Source organism: Mus pahari, chromosome 8, assembly GCF_900095145.1.
Source record: "Mus pahari chromosome 8, PAHARI_EIJ_v1.1, whole genome shotgun sequence".
In the NCBI taxonomy this organism is placed as follows: Eukaryota; Metazoa; Chordata; class Mammalia; order Rodentia; family Muridae; genus Mus; species Mus pahari.
The window spans coordinates 61,239,718-61,256,575 of record NC_034597.1 but is presented as its reverse complement, the minus strand read 5'-3'; the positions used below and the strand labels follow the sequence as shown (position 1 = coordinate 61,256,575).

At 47.4% G+C, this 16,858-nt stretch overlaps 1 protein-coding gene across 1 annotated transcript in view; it reads right to left on the bottom strand.

Annotated features, from left to right (window-relative positions):
* Nucleotides 1-4,025, bottom strand: part of Phyhip (phytanoyl-CoA 2-hydroxylase interacting protein) — an 11,016-nt gene extending 6,991 nt beyond the window's left edge. The window contains exons 1-2 of the mRNA XM_029541347.1: nucleotides 3,956-4,025; nucleotides 728-916 (exon numbers count right to left, since the gene is read on the bottom strand). Of these exons, the coding sequence (XP_029397207.1) occupies nucleotides 728-916; nucleotides 3,956-4,019 (253 nt within the window). The 5' untranslated portion in view covers nucleotides 4,020-4,025. The remainder of the gene's footprint in view (nucleotides 1-727; nucleotides 917-3,955) is intronic.
* Nucleotides 4,026-16,858: the final 12,833 nt, after the last annotated feature.

Genomic DNA, 16,858 nt, shown 5'->3' with positions numbered 1-16,858 from the left:
AGAGAGAGAGAGAGAGAGAGAGAGAGAGAGAGAGAGAGAGAGAGCCCACACCAAGGCTGTCACCCCGGGAGCCAGCTTCTTCGCACTGAACTCTTTCCTGCTTCTGCACACAGCTGGAGAAGATGAGAGGTTCCCTCTCACCTGCTCCTATGGTGGCTTTTAACCTGGGGAAAGGACACACTCAGGAGAGACTCCCTCCATGCCTTTTCTATACCCAGGAAACATGCCAGTGGGCAGGGAAGACGTAGAGAATCCCTAGGACTGTACACAGCATTCTATGCCCAGCTAAAGGGGGCTGGCTATGTTGCCCGCCCGCCCAACCCACAACTCCTGGGTTTTATCGAGGTTTGGAACACTATCTATCTGTGAGGCCGTGGGTTCTGCCCACACACCCATGTGCTCTCTCTGCTCCTGTCTGAAGTTCTAGCCACGGAGAGAGGAACAGCATCGGAGCTGTGCGATCGGAGCTGTGCCAGACATTGGACCAGAGAGCACGAAACATCTCATGGAATCTTTCCCACAGCTCTACAAGGGTGGCGTGATCAATCCATTTTTACCAAGGAAGACAGGAAGGCTCCGAATGGTTCGATCACTTTGGCAGGATGACCCTGTGAGAAGGGTCTGAACTCTGGCCAGGCATGAGGCTCTTCCCCATTCGTCTAGGGAGAACATCAATTTGCTTCCTTGTTGAAAAGGGGCTGGGGAGAGGGGCCGGGTCGTCTCTTACTCACTCGGTGCTTGAACTTGTTGGAATTCTTATTTTCCTTCTTGTTCAGGTCAATGAAATAATGGGTGACCCTCTCCAGGTCACTGTCTTCCATAGCCCAGGAGATACGGAAAGAGTCACAGGTGATATTGTTGATCTCGATGCTGTGGGGGGTAGACAGAAGCTCCATGTTCCCCTCTGGTTTGGCTCCTGTGGGGATTGAGGGCCAGAGGACAGATCAGCACCTTCTGCCCATCACAGAGCTTTCTAGAATGTGGTGCCCCCCCCCCACCCATCCTTTGGTCTTGCAAACCCATCAAATACCGCTGCCTCATAAATGCTATAGAAAAGCTTGCAGTGGGGCTAGACTGGATAGGAGGGACCCAAGGTGAGATGGGGTATCCTCTGGAGGGGCCTCTTGGCTCTCCGTACAGGGTCCTCAGAGCAGCCGGCCCCTGACAGGTGGCCCAGGCAGTGGGAATGTTGCAAACACTGGGCAGAGGGACAGATTTGCAGCAGATGGAGCTGAGGAGGGAGGGGCCCTCAGCCAGCAGGCGTGAAAAGAGAAAGGGTGGGAGGGGGGAGGATGGGGAGGAGGAGGCACACGGGAAGCACCTGCTGAGGGGTGGAAACCTGAGGACTGGGGCAGGTGGCAGGTTAGGGGCAGCCAGGAGTCCACAGGTGCCAAGACCCTGGGCCCACTCACTCAGGCCTCTCACCTCCCTGGGAGTGACTGGGGGAGCAGTGAAGGACCCTGCTGTGCAGGGACAAATGCTGCGGATGTATCTTTGGTGGGTCAGGGTGGTATGGGCCACTGCCTGCTTTCAGCTTTTTTTTGCCCATTACTTTGACACACAGTTTCTATTTTCACAGGTTTCAGCTGACTTTTCTTTCTCCTGTCTTTTAATCTTATTTCTTTCTTCTTTCCCGAGATGCGTGCAGCCCCTGGCTCCAAACTCATTATCCTCCTGCCTCAGCCGCCCAAGTGCTAAGATGACGGATGTGTGTTCACTTTGCTCTTTTAAAGAACTACTTTTGGTCTTTTGGAGGGAGAGAAGGGGAAGGTCGAAACAGGTGTAGCCCTGGATGTCCTGGAACCTGACCTTTAGACCAGGCTGTCCTCAAACTCACAGAGATTCTCCTATCTCTGTGTCCGGAGTGCTGGGATTAAAGGCTTACATCACGACAGTCAGGGTCACTATGCTCTCTTTGAGGCAGGGTTTCTCTGTGTAGCTTTAGCTGTCCTGGAACTCTGTAGATCAGGCTGGCCTCCAACTCAGAGGTCTGCCTCTGCCTCCCGAGTGCCGGGATTAAAGGTGTGTACCACCACGCTCAGCTTAAAGAATTACTTTAACACTGACATCTATTGGAGGCCCGACATAAACTAATGACATCTCACACAAGACTGGCGATATACAGGTACTATTATTCTCCTTATTTTATTTTACAGACAGGTAACCAAAGTTGGGGATGCTGACATATCCAAGGGCACACAGCCAGCAAATGACTTACACTCTGAGGCTGAGTTCTTTATTATGGACTAAGGTTGTGTGTGTGTGTGTGTGTGTGCGCGCGCGCACGCGCGCGCGCGTATGTAATGTCCACATGATGTATGGCTGTTTCTGTTGTTAACTCATCTCTTCTTCCTGTCAGTGTTTTTCAAGCGACTGAATTTTCCCTTGCCTCCTACCACCATCCCCTCAGCTCTGGCCTGACTTTGTGCCATCTAGTCATGAAAGGACTACGCCATTATTTCTCTTGACGGTGCTTAGCTGCACTAGAGTTAGTTGGTCTTGTCTATGGCCTGGTTCTCCCAGGAATGGAGAACCTGGTGGGGGAGACACACAGCTATGGATGGACTCACTCAGGGCCTTTCCTGGCTTCTCTCTTACAGCTCATCTTGTAGCAACTCCTCTTCTCTCTCTCTCTCTCTCTCTCTCTCTCTCTCTCTCTCTCTCTCTCTCTCNCTCCCTCCCTCCCTCCCTCCCTTTTTCTTCTCCTTCCCTTGCCCAGGAGCTAGGGTGAGGGCACCTTGTGCCTACAAAATCAGGTACTTTTATTTATAGCTCCCAGAAAATCCAACCCACATTTGCCTGTCAGTTAAGCATGCTCCAGGGCCTGGCACCACTACATTCACCTGTGGCCTGCCTGGGTGGCAGAACAGGGAAGAGTGAGGGGACAGTTGTTGGCCTTCTCTGCCCAGGCGGTCCTCAAAGCCCACTATTAACTCAGCTTCCCACTCTGCGGCCCCGTGTCTCCGGCTTCATGCACAGGAAATCTGTAGTCAGAGAATCATGGGAGTCCTACCAGGTCTTCACCAAACTGAGACAAATAGGATTGGGTATGTGGAAACAACCCTGCCACAAGCAATCCTACCGTATAAAATTTGGGGAAGAGGTGCGGAGCAGCAAGGAGTTAACAAAGCCCTGGATACTGACAAGAAGCTTTGGAGAGAGCTTTCTGTGCCCACGAACATGAACGCATACTCCCACCTCAGGACTTGAGAGTGGTTCCCGCCCACATGGGATCCAGCCTACACCTGCCCCGAGCAGACACCTGCGCTGCCTTGATCCCTCCTCACTTTTGAGTCTTCCTAGAGACCAGGGTAGCTCTGGTGGTGGGTGGAGACTCCAGGCCAGGCCCTCGCTCATCTCTTCTTGTCTCCCTTTCTGGGAGAGCTGCTCTCCACACCCTAGCCTAAGGTCTGTGAGAGTGGGGGCAGCTGGCACTATAAGGGCAGCCTGCCAGCATGGACGAAGGGTGGGTGTCAACCCAGCTTCTCTATACCAGATGCCTAGGGAAGGGCAGCCAGTGAGGGACAGGTTGAGGCAGCACCCTAGGAACACCCACACTGCCATGTGAATCCACCCTAAGCAAGCATGTACACACCCCCACGCAGGCAGGCATGCACACATACACATGCGCAAGGGGTGCCCACATACCTCAGCATGTGCCTTCATAGACATCCTCATTCCTCCACACCCACCTACGCATAGATGTGCCCCCCCTCCACCTTGCACATTCTAAGAATGCCCCAGTATTTCCCCTGAGAGAACTGTCACCTTCATGCCAACTGCCCATGCTCACGTCCACACATACCCACATGCATGTGCCCCTTATTGTCACAAGCCATATTTGAGGAAAAGAGGAAGCCATGGACACCAACACATGCCACTTCCCGCAAGAGGACAGGCAACCCACACGGCTGCCTGTGCACACATGTACATCTGAGCACCCGTCAGTCCTTGCCTGGATTCTGGTATTCTCTCCATGGAGCCTTTTGTAGGTTCCAAGACACAGACTTTGAAAACATGTTTGCTTCTGGACACACTGGGTCAGCCCGATTCTTCGCAGGCCAACAGGTTTGCACACCTACTCAAGTCTACCCACAGCCAGAGGTCTGTGCCCACACTTCCCACCTACCCACCTCCTACTGCTTCGAAGTTGCCCCTCCCGACATAGAAACAGCCTGGTTGCTACAGTACTCCCTCAACATGTACTCCCACCCACATGACAAGTGACATGTCCACCCCCTAAAAATACTGCCTCTTGGGGCCCCTGCCACATATACCCACAGGCTACTCAGATAAATGCTGCCCCCGCACACATGTACCTCACGCGGAAAAATGTTCTGAAACATGCTACAAGCCGGTCAGAAACCCCAAAGGAACCTAACTGCGTGGAGACAGACCTAGCTACGCAAGCTAGCCTCCAGCCTCCTCCCAACCATGCAGACACGTTGTACACACTGGGCCCCCTTCCCCAAGCCCATTCCAAAAAGCTACTGGCACGCCAGAGGGAAGGCTCCCCCACCCGGCTGAACCTTTTGGCTTTGCCGACTGCGCAGAATGGTCACGGGGTAACTAACTGTGTCGCCCCGGAGACCAGATCCAGCTGTTAAGCTCTTTGCCAAGGACTTAGGGGAAAGGGGACAAGGTCGCCAGGCCTGGCAACCCGGGTGGACAGCCAGGACAGTGGCGGGACCCTGGTGGCCGCAGCTCTTAACCTCCCAGAATAGGCAGGATGGTTTGTGGGGGAGAAGCGCACTTACCTGGCTTCAGCCGGCCCTGCAGAGGGATACTTGGAAGAGAAGGGAGAGACTCTGTGTGGATGATGATCTCTTCAGGCAGGGGACAGCAGCCTGACGCCTGGGGTCACAGGCAGCGGGGCTCGCTCGCTGCTCTCTGTGCTACTGGGAAGTGGGCTTCCATGCCCCACAGGCAGCGCCTGTCTGGCTCTGCAGCTATCGCTACTGCTCCCGGCAAGAAAACGGTGGCGTTGCTGGGAACCCAGCGAGTGAGCGCGCAAGAAGAGAGAGGCAAGAGCGAAATCAAAGCAGCGTGGAGGAGAGAGGGAGAGAGAGAGAGGCAGAGAAATCGAGAAGGAACAGGAGAGCCAGACCGAATCTGGCTCCACCAATGGGATCAGTGGCTGCTCAGCGTCAGGTGATAACAAGCAAGCTCGGTCCCTGCTCGCCCAGGCTTGTGGGAGGGGGAAAGGGCAGAGGGTCCCCTGGGAGCTATACAGATGTCCTTGGAGGCAGCAGCTGTAGCTTCTGCCACCTTTCGCCCATTCTTCCAGGACAAGATGCCTCCCGAAGTCCGTTCAGCATACCTCCTACTTGGAAATCTCGGGCTTGAATTCAGCCCCCAAACTTTAAGGTGCTCAGAGAGGGGTGGAGCTTAACCCACGGGCTCAGGAGGCTGGGTAAGGGAAGGGTCTCAAAAGAAGTATCTGAGCTGGGGTTGGGGGACCTTATCCTCAGTCTAGGTGGTCTCCTAGGAGACCTTCACTGATGCACGGCACCATTTTCTTACCAACTCTTATCAAGAGAAACCAGCCCACCAGCCTTAGAGACTCTTAAGTGTCCAAGGAGAATCTTCTAGCAGCTTAAGTGTCCCTAAGAAAAGGAGTGGGAGAGAGGCGTTGTAAAATAGGGAGGGATGCACAGAGGCAAGAATGTGGGGGGTGGAAGGATACACAGAGCTTTGAGTGTTCTCATCCCAACCACCCTCCAGGCTCAGGCCAGCAAAGCCCTGAGATTGCAGTCAGAAAGTACTATCAACCCGAGGCTTGTCTACAACCAAGAACTGAGGGTGGTTGGAAGTCCCCAAAAGAACACTCAAGGGTATTTGATGGAAGCAACAGTGACCGAGAGATGAAAAGGACAGGTTTTATAGTCTGATAGAAATAGGAACAATTTCAGCTCTGTAGTTTTCCAGCTAGGTGACCTCCGTCGTAGACTGTCTCATTTGTGAAGTGGGCTGATAATACAAGTTTATTGTTATCGTGGAATGAGATCATTATGTAAATCACTTAGCTCTGGGCTTGGCACCTGAGAAATGTCAGGCAAGTAGTAAGAGTTGCTATCTTTCTCATGGTGACAGTCTCTGCCCCAGCAAAGAGTCTGCAGACTTCTAAGGAGTGGGAGAGACATTTGGAGGATACATGGAAGAGAATAAGGAGCCTCTGGTTGGCCCCTTCTGTACCTACTGATACAACCAAGGACCACAAATATGTTTTAGGGGCTGGGGAGATGGCTCAGAAGTTAAGAACACTTGCAAAGAACTCGTTCTAGTCCAGCTCACAACTATCTTTAACTCCAGTTCCAGGGCATCCCATTGTCCCCTTCAGGTCCCTGCTGACACTATACCCATGTGGTGCTGTTGTATAACAGTTTCCTTCAGGATTGAAATATTCCATCCTGCAGGGAAGCTCCTTAAGCAGGAAGGTAAACAACTCAAAATAGATTCAGGAAGTCCCTGAAACTGACCAGAATCACTGGGCCCCTCTCTACCAGAGTAAGCAATAATAGCCTGAGACTCCCTCTCAGAGGAGCAAGGCTGAGCTGCAAAGAAGACTCTGAAACCAAATCAGTTCCCTGGGGAAAACAAAAACAAAAACAGAAACTAGCTGTACAGCTGGGAAGAGGTTTAGACCAACTGAGAAGCGTGGAAAGGATACTGGGCAGCCTGCAGGCTGTGCAGTGTGCTCCAGGTCCCTGGCTTTGTGAGCTGTCACCCATGTTGGGGGTGGGCTTTCTTTTGGGTTGAGCTTTGGTGATGCAGCAGTCTTTGAGTCTTTTCTGCTCCATTAAGTAAGCCCTCACCCATAGTCCTGTAAGTAACCCCAATACAACTCATTGCTTTACCAAGTTGGGCTTTGGAGGTATCTGTACTTTTGGTCTGTCATGGGCTCCCTATCTAGGGTAAGAAAATGTGTGTGTTCTCTCTCTCCAGGAAAAGTTTTGTCACATAACATGTGTATTGACATATATGCAGGCAAAACACACACACACACACACACACACACACATAAAATTTAGAACTTTTTCTTCTGATGGACAGTGGTAGCACACATCTGTAATCCCAGCACTTGGGAGGTAGAGGCAGCCCAGTCACTAAGTTTGAGGCTAGCTGGTATATAGAGCAAGTTCTAGGATAGCCAGGGATACACAGAGAAACCCTATCTTAAAACAAACAAAAAACAACAACCCCTTTTTTTTCCACATTGAATTTGTGGTGATAGGGATTTTGCTCAGTTGGTAGAGTACTTGAATACTGCACAGGAAGTACAGAGTTTACCCCAGGAGTGGCACGGCGTGCATGTAATCTAGTGCTAGGGACGGAGAGACAGAGGAGAGTCGAGAATTTCAAGCTTATCCTTAGCTACATAGGGAGTTTGAAGCTAGCCTGAGCTGTGTAAAATTTAATTGTAATTTAATTGTATTTGTGTTAAACATGTACAGACTTTTTTATTTCTTAAACCTCATGTAGTTTTTAGATTGTATTAGGTATTCGTAAATTATGGAAGATACACATAGGCTGCTTGCAGATTCCATACTGGTTGTTGTATAAAGTACTTGAACATCCTCTGGGTTGGTATCTGTGGAGATGTTGAATCCAAACCCATTGGTGCTTAGAGATGGCGTCCGGCAAAGTTCTGGGTACAGGTAGGGGTGCAGAGCAGGAAGAGAGGTCAGCACCCACAGAGGAGATGGCGAATGAGAAGGGGTAAGGGATAGAGAGGGGGTGATGTGGGCCAGTGAATGACAGGACTGAGGAACTCAATGCAGAAAGCATGAGCCGAGCATCAAGGGACATGCATGCAGAGTGATGTGGGGTCTGAGGATCCTGGGAGTGTCAGTGACAAGCAGAAGCCAGGCCTGCCTTAAATGGGCGTGAGAAACTGAGCGAGTCTGGTCAGATTGTGAACCACAGAATGTGGAGTGGTGTGTCACACGGGCAGGATTAAGCACCCCTTCGGCCAAACGCAAGGGCCCGGCCCCTCACACACCCACACTGAGATGTTGAAACTCAGAAGAGATTTGAGACATCACCACCCAGTTAGGAACAGTTTCAGCTGTCTAGCCCAAAACCCTAAGACCAAGCTGAAGGGCAGCACAGGGGAAAGGGAAGGTTCTCTGTGACTCAGTTTCTCTTCCTGTAACACGCACAAAGAGTCCTGAACCATCTATGCTTCTCACCCTTTCCAGACGGCACATGAAGTCCGCCTGGGATCATGAGCTACGGTGGGGGGGGTGAGGTGGGTTAGCAGCCACATGAATGACCCTTTGTGCAGCTGTGTGCCTGTGAGCCAGACAAGCAGGTGAGGACACAACCCTCTGTGTCATGCCTCTTCTTGCCTCAGAGGACTCCTCTCAGAGCAGGAGGGAAACTCATGGTCAGAACAAAGCCAAGCCAAGGATAACTAGCTACACATAGGAAAACTATCAGCCAAACAAGTGTATGCACTGCTACATTGGTTCTGTTTGGTCTTGTTGCTACTGGACAAGATTTCACTAGGAAGCCTGGAACTCATTATATAGGCCTTGACCTCACAGAGATATGCCTGCCTCTGCTTCCAGACTGCTGAGATTAAAGATGTATGCCACCATGCCTAGCCAACTATGCTGGGTTAGTAATCTTTCCTTACACAAGTCACAGATGGACACTGTAGAAAGATGTAGGCACTTCACTCTAAAAATTAAGAGGGAATTAAAGTCACTAGTTTCCCTGCCTTTCAGAGATAGGTATATGATATGTGTGTGTGGTTTGTTACCAAAAGTGGAGGGGTTATAACCTGCTTTTCTGATCTAGCAATACCATTTGATTTATGATACGGTCTAAATTGCTGTCTTGGGTTCCACGGTCAGGTTCCCTTTGGAACCAACCCTCTACTCACCTGACTCTCTCTCTCTTTCTAAACAATACTACACTGAACATGTTTATAACAAAACCCCTTCTCGTGCCTCAATTGCACTTTTAATAAATATGTAAATTTAAGTATGATATCAAAATGCAGATTTAATAAACTTTTTTTTAAGATCAGACCATGGTGATAGCCCACACCCCCAGCACTTGTGAGACTTCAACAGAAGAAGTGCTTTGAGTTCCAAGTCAGCCTGGGCTACAGGGTGAGATCATGTCCATTAAAAAAAAAAAAAAAAAGTCAGATCGGGCGTGGTGGCGCATGCCTTTAATCCCAGCACTCGGGAGGCAGAGGCAGGCGGATTTCTCAGTTCGAGGCCAGCCTGGTTTACAAAGTGAGTTCCAGGACAGCCAGGGCTATACAGAGAAACCCTGTCTCGAAAAAACAAAAAATAAAAACAAAAAGTCAGAATCAAACCAAAGCAAACAGAACAAAATCACTACCCAAACGAAACAACCCATTTATGTGACGATTGAAGGGATTGACATTTTTTTGCTTTTTGTTTGTTTGGGTTTTTGTTTGAGATAGGGTTTCTCTGTGTAGCTCCACTGTCTTGGAACTCACTGGGTAGCTCAGGCTGGCTTTGAACTCAGAGATCTCTCTGCCTTTGCCTCCCGAATGTTGAGATTAAAGGGTTTGTCACCTCCACCCAACTAAAGTCCTTCTTCTTTAGAAACATATATTGTAATACTTATAAGTTAATAGCATAATACATATGATTTGTTTCAAAATGGTCTTTGTGGGTGGTGACTGAGATAAAACAAGAGTGGATAATTACTATTAAAACTGGGTTCTTGGAGATCTAATGAGCTATTTTCCTCTACTTTTGTGTATTGCTGGATGTTTCCACATTAAACATTATACCTAAGCCAAGACTGCAACAACAACAAAGGCTCTTATTAAGCACCAAGACACCGTGCCATGCATGGGATTCGGGAGGCAGACTTGAGAGGCTGATTTGTCAACCTCAGAATCAAAAGGCTAATGGAAAGCAGGCCCAGCCCCAAAGTTGTAAAACCAGCATGCAATTTCAGATCCGAATGCAAAGGCTCTATTCTACACGGTAGAGAGGTGGCTGGCAAATGCAGTTTGATACACTATAGAAAGAGCCTTTTAAAAAATAACATAGATTTTATTAATTTTATGAGTGTTTCGCCAGCATGTCTGGATGTGCATCCTACAAGTGGTTGGGAGCCACCATGTGTGTGCTGGGAACTAAACCTGGGTTATCTCCAAGAACAGTAAGCAGTCTTAACTGCTAAGTCATATAACCAGCTCCGGCCTTAATACTGCATATGCACTTTGTAAAATCAAAGGGTAGATCTTTCTAGGCAAGCTGAGTATGGAGATCCCATGAGCTAACAAAGCACACGCATCCATAAAACCCCTTCTCCCTTCACTTGGGCTCACAGTGAAAGGCAGGAGGAATGGCTGGCTAGGAGCAGCACAGGAGTCCACACTGCCGACTTACGTTTACCCTCTGAGGCTGCATTTAGATATCCTGCAGCTTTCGGTGACCGTGCTTTTCATGATCTAGAGAGAAAATCAAGGAGCTGAGCCTAGTGTGGCACTGCTAATTTAGAGAATGAAGCTAGAAGATCACCAGTTTGATGCTAACCTGGGCAACTTAAAAAAAAAAAAAAAAAATCCCGCCTCTGTGTGGTGGTTTCACTTTTAAAGTGGTCTAATCTGGCCTATATCTGCATCACCAAGGGAGAGAAAAAGCCTACCATTGATGACACCGTGCACTTAGGACACGGGCCCAGAGGACCCTGGCTGGATCTGACCTGATAGTCTCCTCCCTGAGGACTAGCCTCCATGGTACCCGAAGGCAATGCGAGGGGAGCAGCTAGCACTACTGCTCTGCTATGACATCTGTCAAGTACAAGATCAGCATGGCACAAAAGGAACGCTAAGGGTGGGGTAGTTGATGCTCACACTTGGGTGGTAACCAACAGCTCTCTAGTTGGATCTAAGGCTCACTCAACAAGAGAGAACCCATGCCTGGTACTGGAAACCTGCCATCTATTTGAAGCTAGTGAAGTCATAGACCTTGGAGAAGAGTCTACAACCACCAAACTACTAAACCAGCATAATCCCTAACTACATTCTAATTATTTATCCTAATGCTTATGGATTAAGTATCGTTCTAACCCCTCATCAAGGTAACTTCTCTTTACAATAGATGGGGACCATTCAGAAACCCACGACCGATTAAGATACAGTCGTGGAGTCTAACATCAGTTGATACATCCACAGCACAGCTCCTGCACTGAAGACTCAGGGATCGTTGCAGAAGAGGAGGCAGAAAGACTGTAAGAGCCAGAGGACCAGGGAGTTTATTGTGAGGCTGTACCTCCTAGGAAAGTCAGAGATGCTGTATCCATGAAGTCTCACCACAACACCGCTGCCTAAGCTTACCTGGACCAAAAAGACACCCAGAAGGGAGCAAGTCCATTGCGTCTCACAACAGACTCAGAACTACAGGCAACCAAGGAACACTGAGAGAAGGAGACATCTGTCCCAGAGGAACACACCAATCTCTTATTTAATTCCAAGTGGTCAAGATCAGGCCTCGTGGTGCATACCTTTAATCCCAGCACTTGGGAAGCAGAGGCAGATAGATCTCTGAGTTCAAGGCCAGCCTGGTCTACATAGAGAATCCCAGAACAGCCAGAGTTATATAGAAAGACCCTGTCTCAAAACAATCAAACAACTACAATAACAAAACAAATAACCAGTCTTGAAGACATATACACATGAGTAACATTATATAGACTGAGTAAGTTGTACTTATATATTTTGGGACACACACTACCACCATCAATTAAACAAAGCACTTGCCTAGTATTATACATGATGTCCTAGGTATGATCCTAATATTGCAAGTCAAAGAGAGAAAATACAATTATATAACTCTGCTTCTCACCTGCACCTACCCCAAGCCCGAAATGGCTTTTAAATGAATGGTATTAGAGTTAAATTTACCTCCTAAAAATAACCAACCTTTATGTTTCCTTTTTTCTTGTTTGTTTTGATTTTTTTAAAATAGAAGTTCTTTTGTCATTTTTTTTTTCTCCAGAGCTGAGAACCGAACCCAGGGCCTTGCGCTTGCTAGGTAAATACTCTACCACTGAGCTAAATCCCCTGGTTTTAATCCCCCACGGTAGGCTCGGAGGGAAGATTTTTTGCTATAACAACTAGAGGAACATAGTTGCTGTTTGGTAAAATGGGGCCACTCTGTTGTAGTTTCAGGAATATCTAAAGATGTAGATGTGGACCTCGGTTTTAGACGGCTGCAGACATCCAAGTGGCAGTGTGGACAGACGGGGATATGTATGTGGGGCAAGGGGACTTCTCTACTGGAGCCCTGAGGAATGCATCCAGTGTCTGTTTTGAAACCGACCAATGGAGGAAAGTGTGTGTGAGCCACCTGAGTTCTCAGAACTGACTGAGAACAAGTTGTCTCTGACCTTCACACTCAGGCTGTGACACTCCTGTGCCCAGACGCACACAGTGACGATCAATTTTAAAAATTAAAGTAATACAAATATGAAACGGATGAACTAGACAATGGTAATAAAGGACATACAGGGTAAAGGGGGAGAGGGCAAGGAGACCCTGAGAACTAAATGTCTAGAAGTCCAGGCACATGAGGAGGAACCAGCTCACTAATCACCTGCAAGGGAAAGCAAATGAATTAGGATGAATAACACATGGGAAACGAGAGGCAGCATGCTGAACTCAGGCAGCATTCCCTACCACACATTTCTTTTATTTTAAGGCAAAGTATTTAAAGATTTCTTACTTGGTATTTCTGATGCCCGTTAAGAATTCACAGACATGTGGTTTTTACAGAATCTGGTTATAACATCCCAAGCCAACCTACAGTCAGACTCCTCAAATGATGGTTGAGTTTGTTAGTTACACACCAGTAAGAATGATGACTATATTGACTATGACATTCATGAGCATAACATGCAATAAGAGGTTATTAATAACAAAATTAGGTCTCCTAGCATCACATCCATTATGCAGGATTCAGCTAAAAATAATTTACAAGGTTCCGTTGAGGCTAGATGAAAGAATCCAAGCCCTCACTTTGGGAGAAAATAGAGAGAGGTATGGGAACAAAGTGTTCCAAGTCTATAGTTTAATTAAAGGAAAACTGGAGAATGTCCCTAGACAGATTATATTAACCACTGTTAGGAAGTTAATTTCTAAAATGTCAAAAAATATGGCTGGGGATGTTGTTCAGTTGGTAAGGATACTTGCCAAGGATGCCCAACATCCTGGGTCTCATTTCTATAAATTCAGCATGGTGGCTGCCATGGCTCGTTTTATGTTAACCTGAAACAAGCTAAAGTCATCCAAGGAGACAGAACCTCGACTGGAAAAAAAAAAAAAAAACGCCTCCATAAGATCAGGCTGTAGGCAAGCCTATAGGCATTTTCTTAACTCGTGATAGACAAGAGAGGGCCCTAGCATATTGCGCATAGGGATACCCCTGGGCTGGTGGTCCCGGGTTCTATATGAAAACAGGCTGAAGCCGAGCGTGGTGGCGCACGCCTTTAATCACAGTACTTGGGAGGCAGAGGCAGGCGGATTTCTGAGTTCGAGGCCAGCCTGGTCTGGGACAGCCAAGGCTACACAGAGAAACCCTGTCTCGAAAAACCAAAAAAAAAAAAAAAAAAAAAAAAAAAAAAAAAAAAAGAAAGAAAGAAAGAAAGAAAGAAAGAAAGAAAGAAAGAAAGAAAGAAAAGAAAAAGAAAAGAAGAAAAGAAAGCAGGCTGAGCAAGTCAAGAAAAGCAAGCACTGCCCCTTTGTGGCCTCTGCCTCAGCTCCTGCCTACAGGATCCTGCCCTATTTAAGTTACTGTATTGGCTTCCCTCGATGGACTGTAATTTAGGGTATGTAAGCCAAACAAACCATTTCCTCTGCAAGCTGCTTTTGATCATAATGTTTCATCACAGTGGTGGAAGAATAACTAAAGCACACACCTACGATCCCAGGTATTCGGGAGGTAGAGACGACAGGATCAGAAGTTCAAGGTCATAAATGGCTGCTCAACACGTTAGAGATCAGCTTGGAAACAAAAGACCCTATCTAAACAAATAAACAGTACATGAAATACCTGACTTAAGTTTTCTTTCTGGAAATTCCATAAACATTGCAAGAGAATTGATCATACATTTTGATCACAGTCATTTCCCCCATCCCACTTGTCCCACTCTCTGTCTGTCTTATTGCTGTGATGGAACACCATGACCAAAGAAACTTGAGGAGAGAAGGGTTTATTCAGCTTATGCTTCCACATCAAACTTCCTCATCAGAGGAAGTCAGGACAGGAACTCAAGCAGGGCAGGAACCTGGAGGCAGGAGCTGATGCAGAAGCCATAGAGGGGTGCTGCTCACTGGCTTGCTCCTCATGATTTGTTCAGCATTTCTTATAGAGCCCAGGCTTTCCATGCTAGGGATGGCACCACCCACAACAGGCTGCTCCCCAGCCCCATCACTAATTAAGGAAATGCCCAGAGGCTGGCCTACAGCCTGATCTTATGGAGGCGTTTTTCTCAGCTGAGGTGCTCTCTTCTCCAGTGCCTCTATCTTGTGTCACATTGACATTACAACTAGCCAGGATGGGCTGGAGAGACGGCTCAGCGGTTAAGAGCACCGACTGCTCTTCCAGAGGTCCAGAGTTCAAATCCTAGCAACCACGTGGTGGCTCACAACCATCTGTAAAGGGAGCCGATGCCCTCTTCTGGTGTGTCTGAAGACAGCTACAGTGTACTCACATACATAAAACAAGTAAATCTTAAACAAGCAAACAAACAAAAAAAACCCCAACAATGCTGGCCCACTATTTCTCTTCCCAGCTAGCTGCCATTCTTCTGTGTGTGTGTGTGTGTGTGTGTGTGTGTGTGTGTGTGTGTGTGTGTGTTTCAATGAGCTTCACTGGGGCTGTGCAAAGGAACATGAACATCTTACCAATGGCTACACCACTGAAGGAACATGTCTCTCCACCCTCCCTTCAGCTTTTAACCACCTGGAAAGTCCTCAGAGAGGAGTGGGGATCTATCAGGCCCTTCCTCTATTTTTATTCCCCCCGGCCCCCAGCCCTGCTCTGGCAATATTTATTTCATATATGTGGGTACACTGTCACTGTCTTCAGACACAGCAGAACATGGCTTCAGGTGCTCATTATAGGTGGCTGTGAGCCACCACATGGTTGCTGGGAATTGAACTCAGGACCTCTGGAAGAGCAGTCGGTACTCTTAACTGCTGAGCCATCTCTCCAGCCCTCTCTATTTTTATTCTTACATTTTTAGTATTCATACATCTTAGCACAGTATTATTTTTATTTATTTGTTTATTTGTTTATTTATTTATTTATTTATTTATTTATTTATTTTTCTGAGACAGGGTTTCTCTGTGTAGCCCTGGCTGTCCTGGAACTCTCTCTGCAGACCAGGCTGGAGATCCACCTGCCTCTGTCTCTGCCTCTGCCTCTCAAGTGGTGGGATAAAGGTGTGCACCACTACCACCCTGAGGGCTGGGATAAAAGGCACGTGTCACCACCGACAAGCTGACTCAATACTTTTAAAAGAGGGGATTTATTTGTTCTGAATTCTATGTGCATAAGCAGTTTTTTGCCTGCATGTATACCTGTGAATTGTCAGCTTGCTTGGTGCCCTTGGAGGCTGAAAGAGGGCACCAAATCCCCTGACACTGGAATCATAGACAACTGAGAGCTACTACTACATGCGAGCTGGGAACAAGGACAGCAAGTCTCTTAACCACTCGAGCATCTCCGGTCCTCTAGCATAAGCACTTCTTGAAAACAATTTAGTAGCGTTGATGATGAACCACAAAATACTCAATTGAAAATAGTCTAGCCACTGCAGAAGCCAGTTTGCTGTTCTTGTTTCCAAGATTAATCATACACTCATACCTACCAACAGGTGCGCTCATTCCAGAGACATGGACATTTGTATTGACACAAAGAGCTGCACGTTTATCCACAGCAACTTTACTCACAACAGACACAAACTAAACAACCCAGATGTCTTTCAAAGGATGACTAAATCAACCACAGAACTGCAGTAGGAAAAGGAACAAACTAATGATATGGACCACTTGGATAACAGCCACAAAATTATGGGGATATAAAAAGGAGCCACAAGGGCTGGAGAGATAAGAGCACTGACCGCTCTTCCAAAGGTCCTGAGTTCAAATCCCAGCAACCACATGTTGGCTCACAACCATCTGTAATGAGATCTGATGCCCTCTTCTGGTGTGTCTGAAGAAAGCTACAATGTACTTGTCATATACATGAAATAAAGAAAATCTAAAAAAATAAAAAATAAAAATAAAGTAGCCACAGAAGCTGGGCACGAGGGCACATTCCCTCAATTCTAGCACTGCTGAGGCAGAGAGAGGTAGATACTTTCCTGAGTGTTTGAAATCAAGACTTGTCTCTACAGTGAGCTTCAGGTCAACTAGAGGTACATAACAAGACAACCAGTCTCTTTAACAACAATGCAAGTCACATACCGTATGACTCCATCTCTAGAAGACTTTTGAAATAACATTTTAGAAATGGAGAACAGATTAGTGGGGGGGAGGGGAGGAGTGGGAGGAAGAGAAAGCTCAGCAGTAAGGGAGGCTGTATCTGAAAGGGCGGCTATAGGGATTCTTGTCATGCTGAAATGTCTTGTACCACGACTGCAAAAATGTCAATATTCTGGTTTTAATATAAGTGTTAGATCTTACTATTGGGGAAAACAAAGTAAACAGAATTTGGGCTCTGCTGAATCATCATCATCATCATCGTCTCACTTTGTAGTCCAAGCTGGCGTAAACTCAGAGAGACCTGCCTGCTTTTTCTTCCCAATTTCTCAGTTTACCGGCATGCCTGGCTCATCACATAATTTTTTTAAA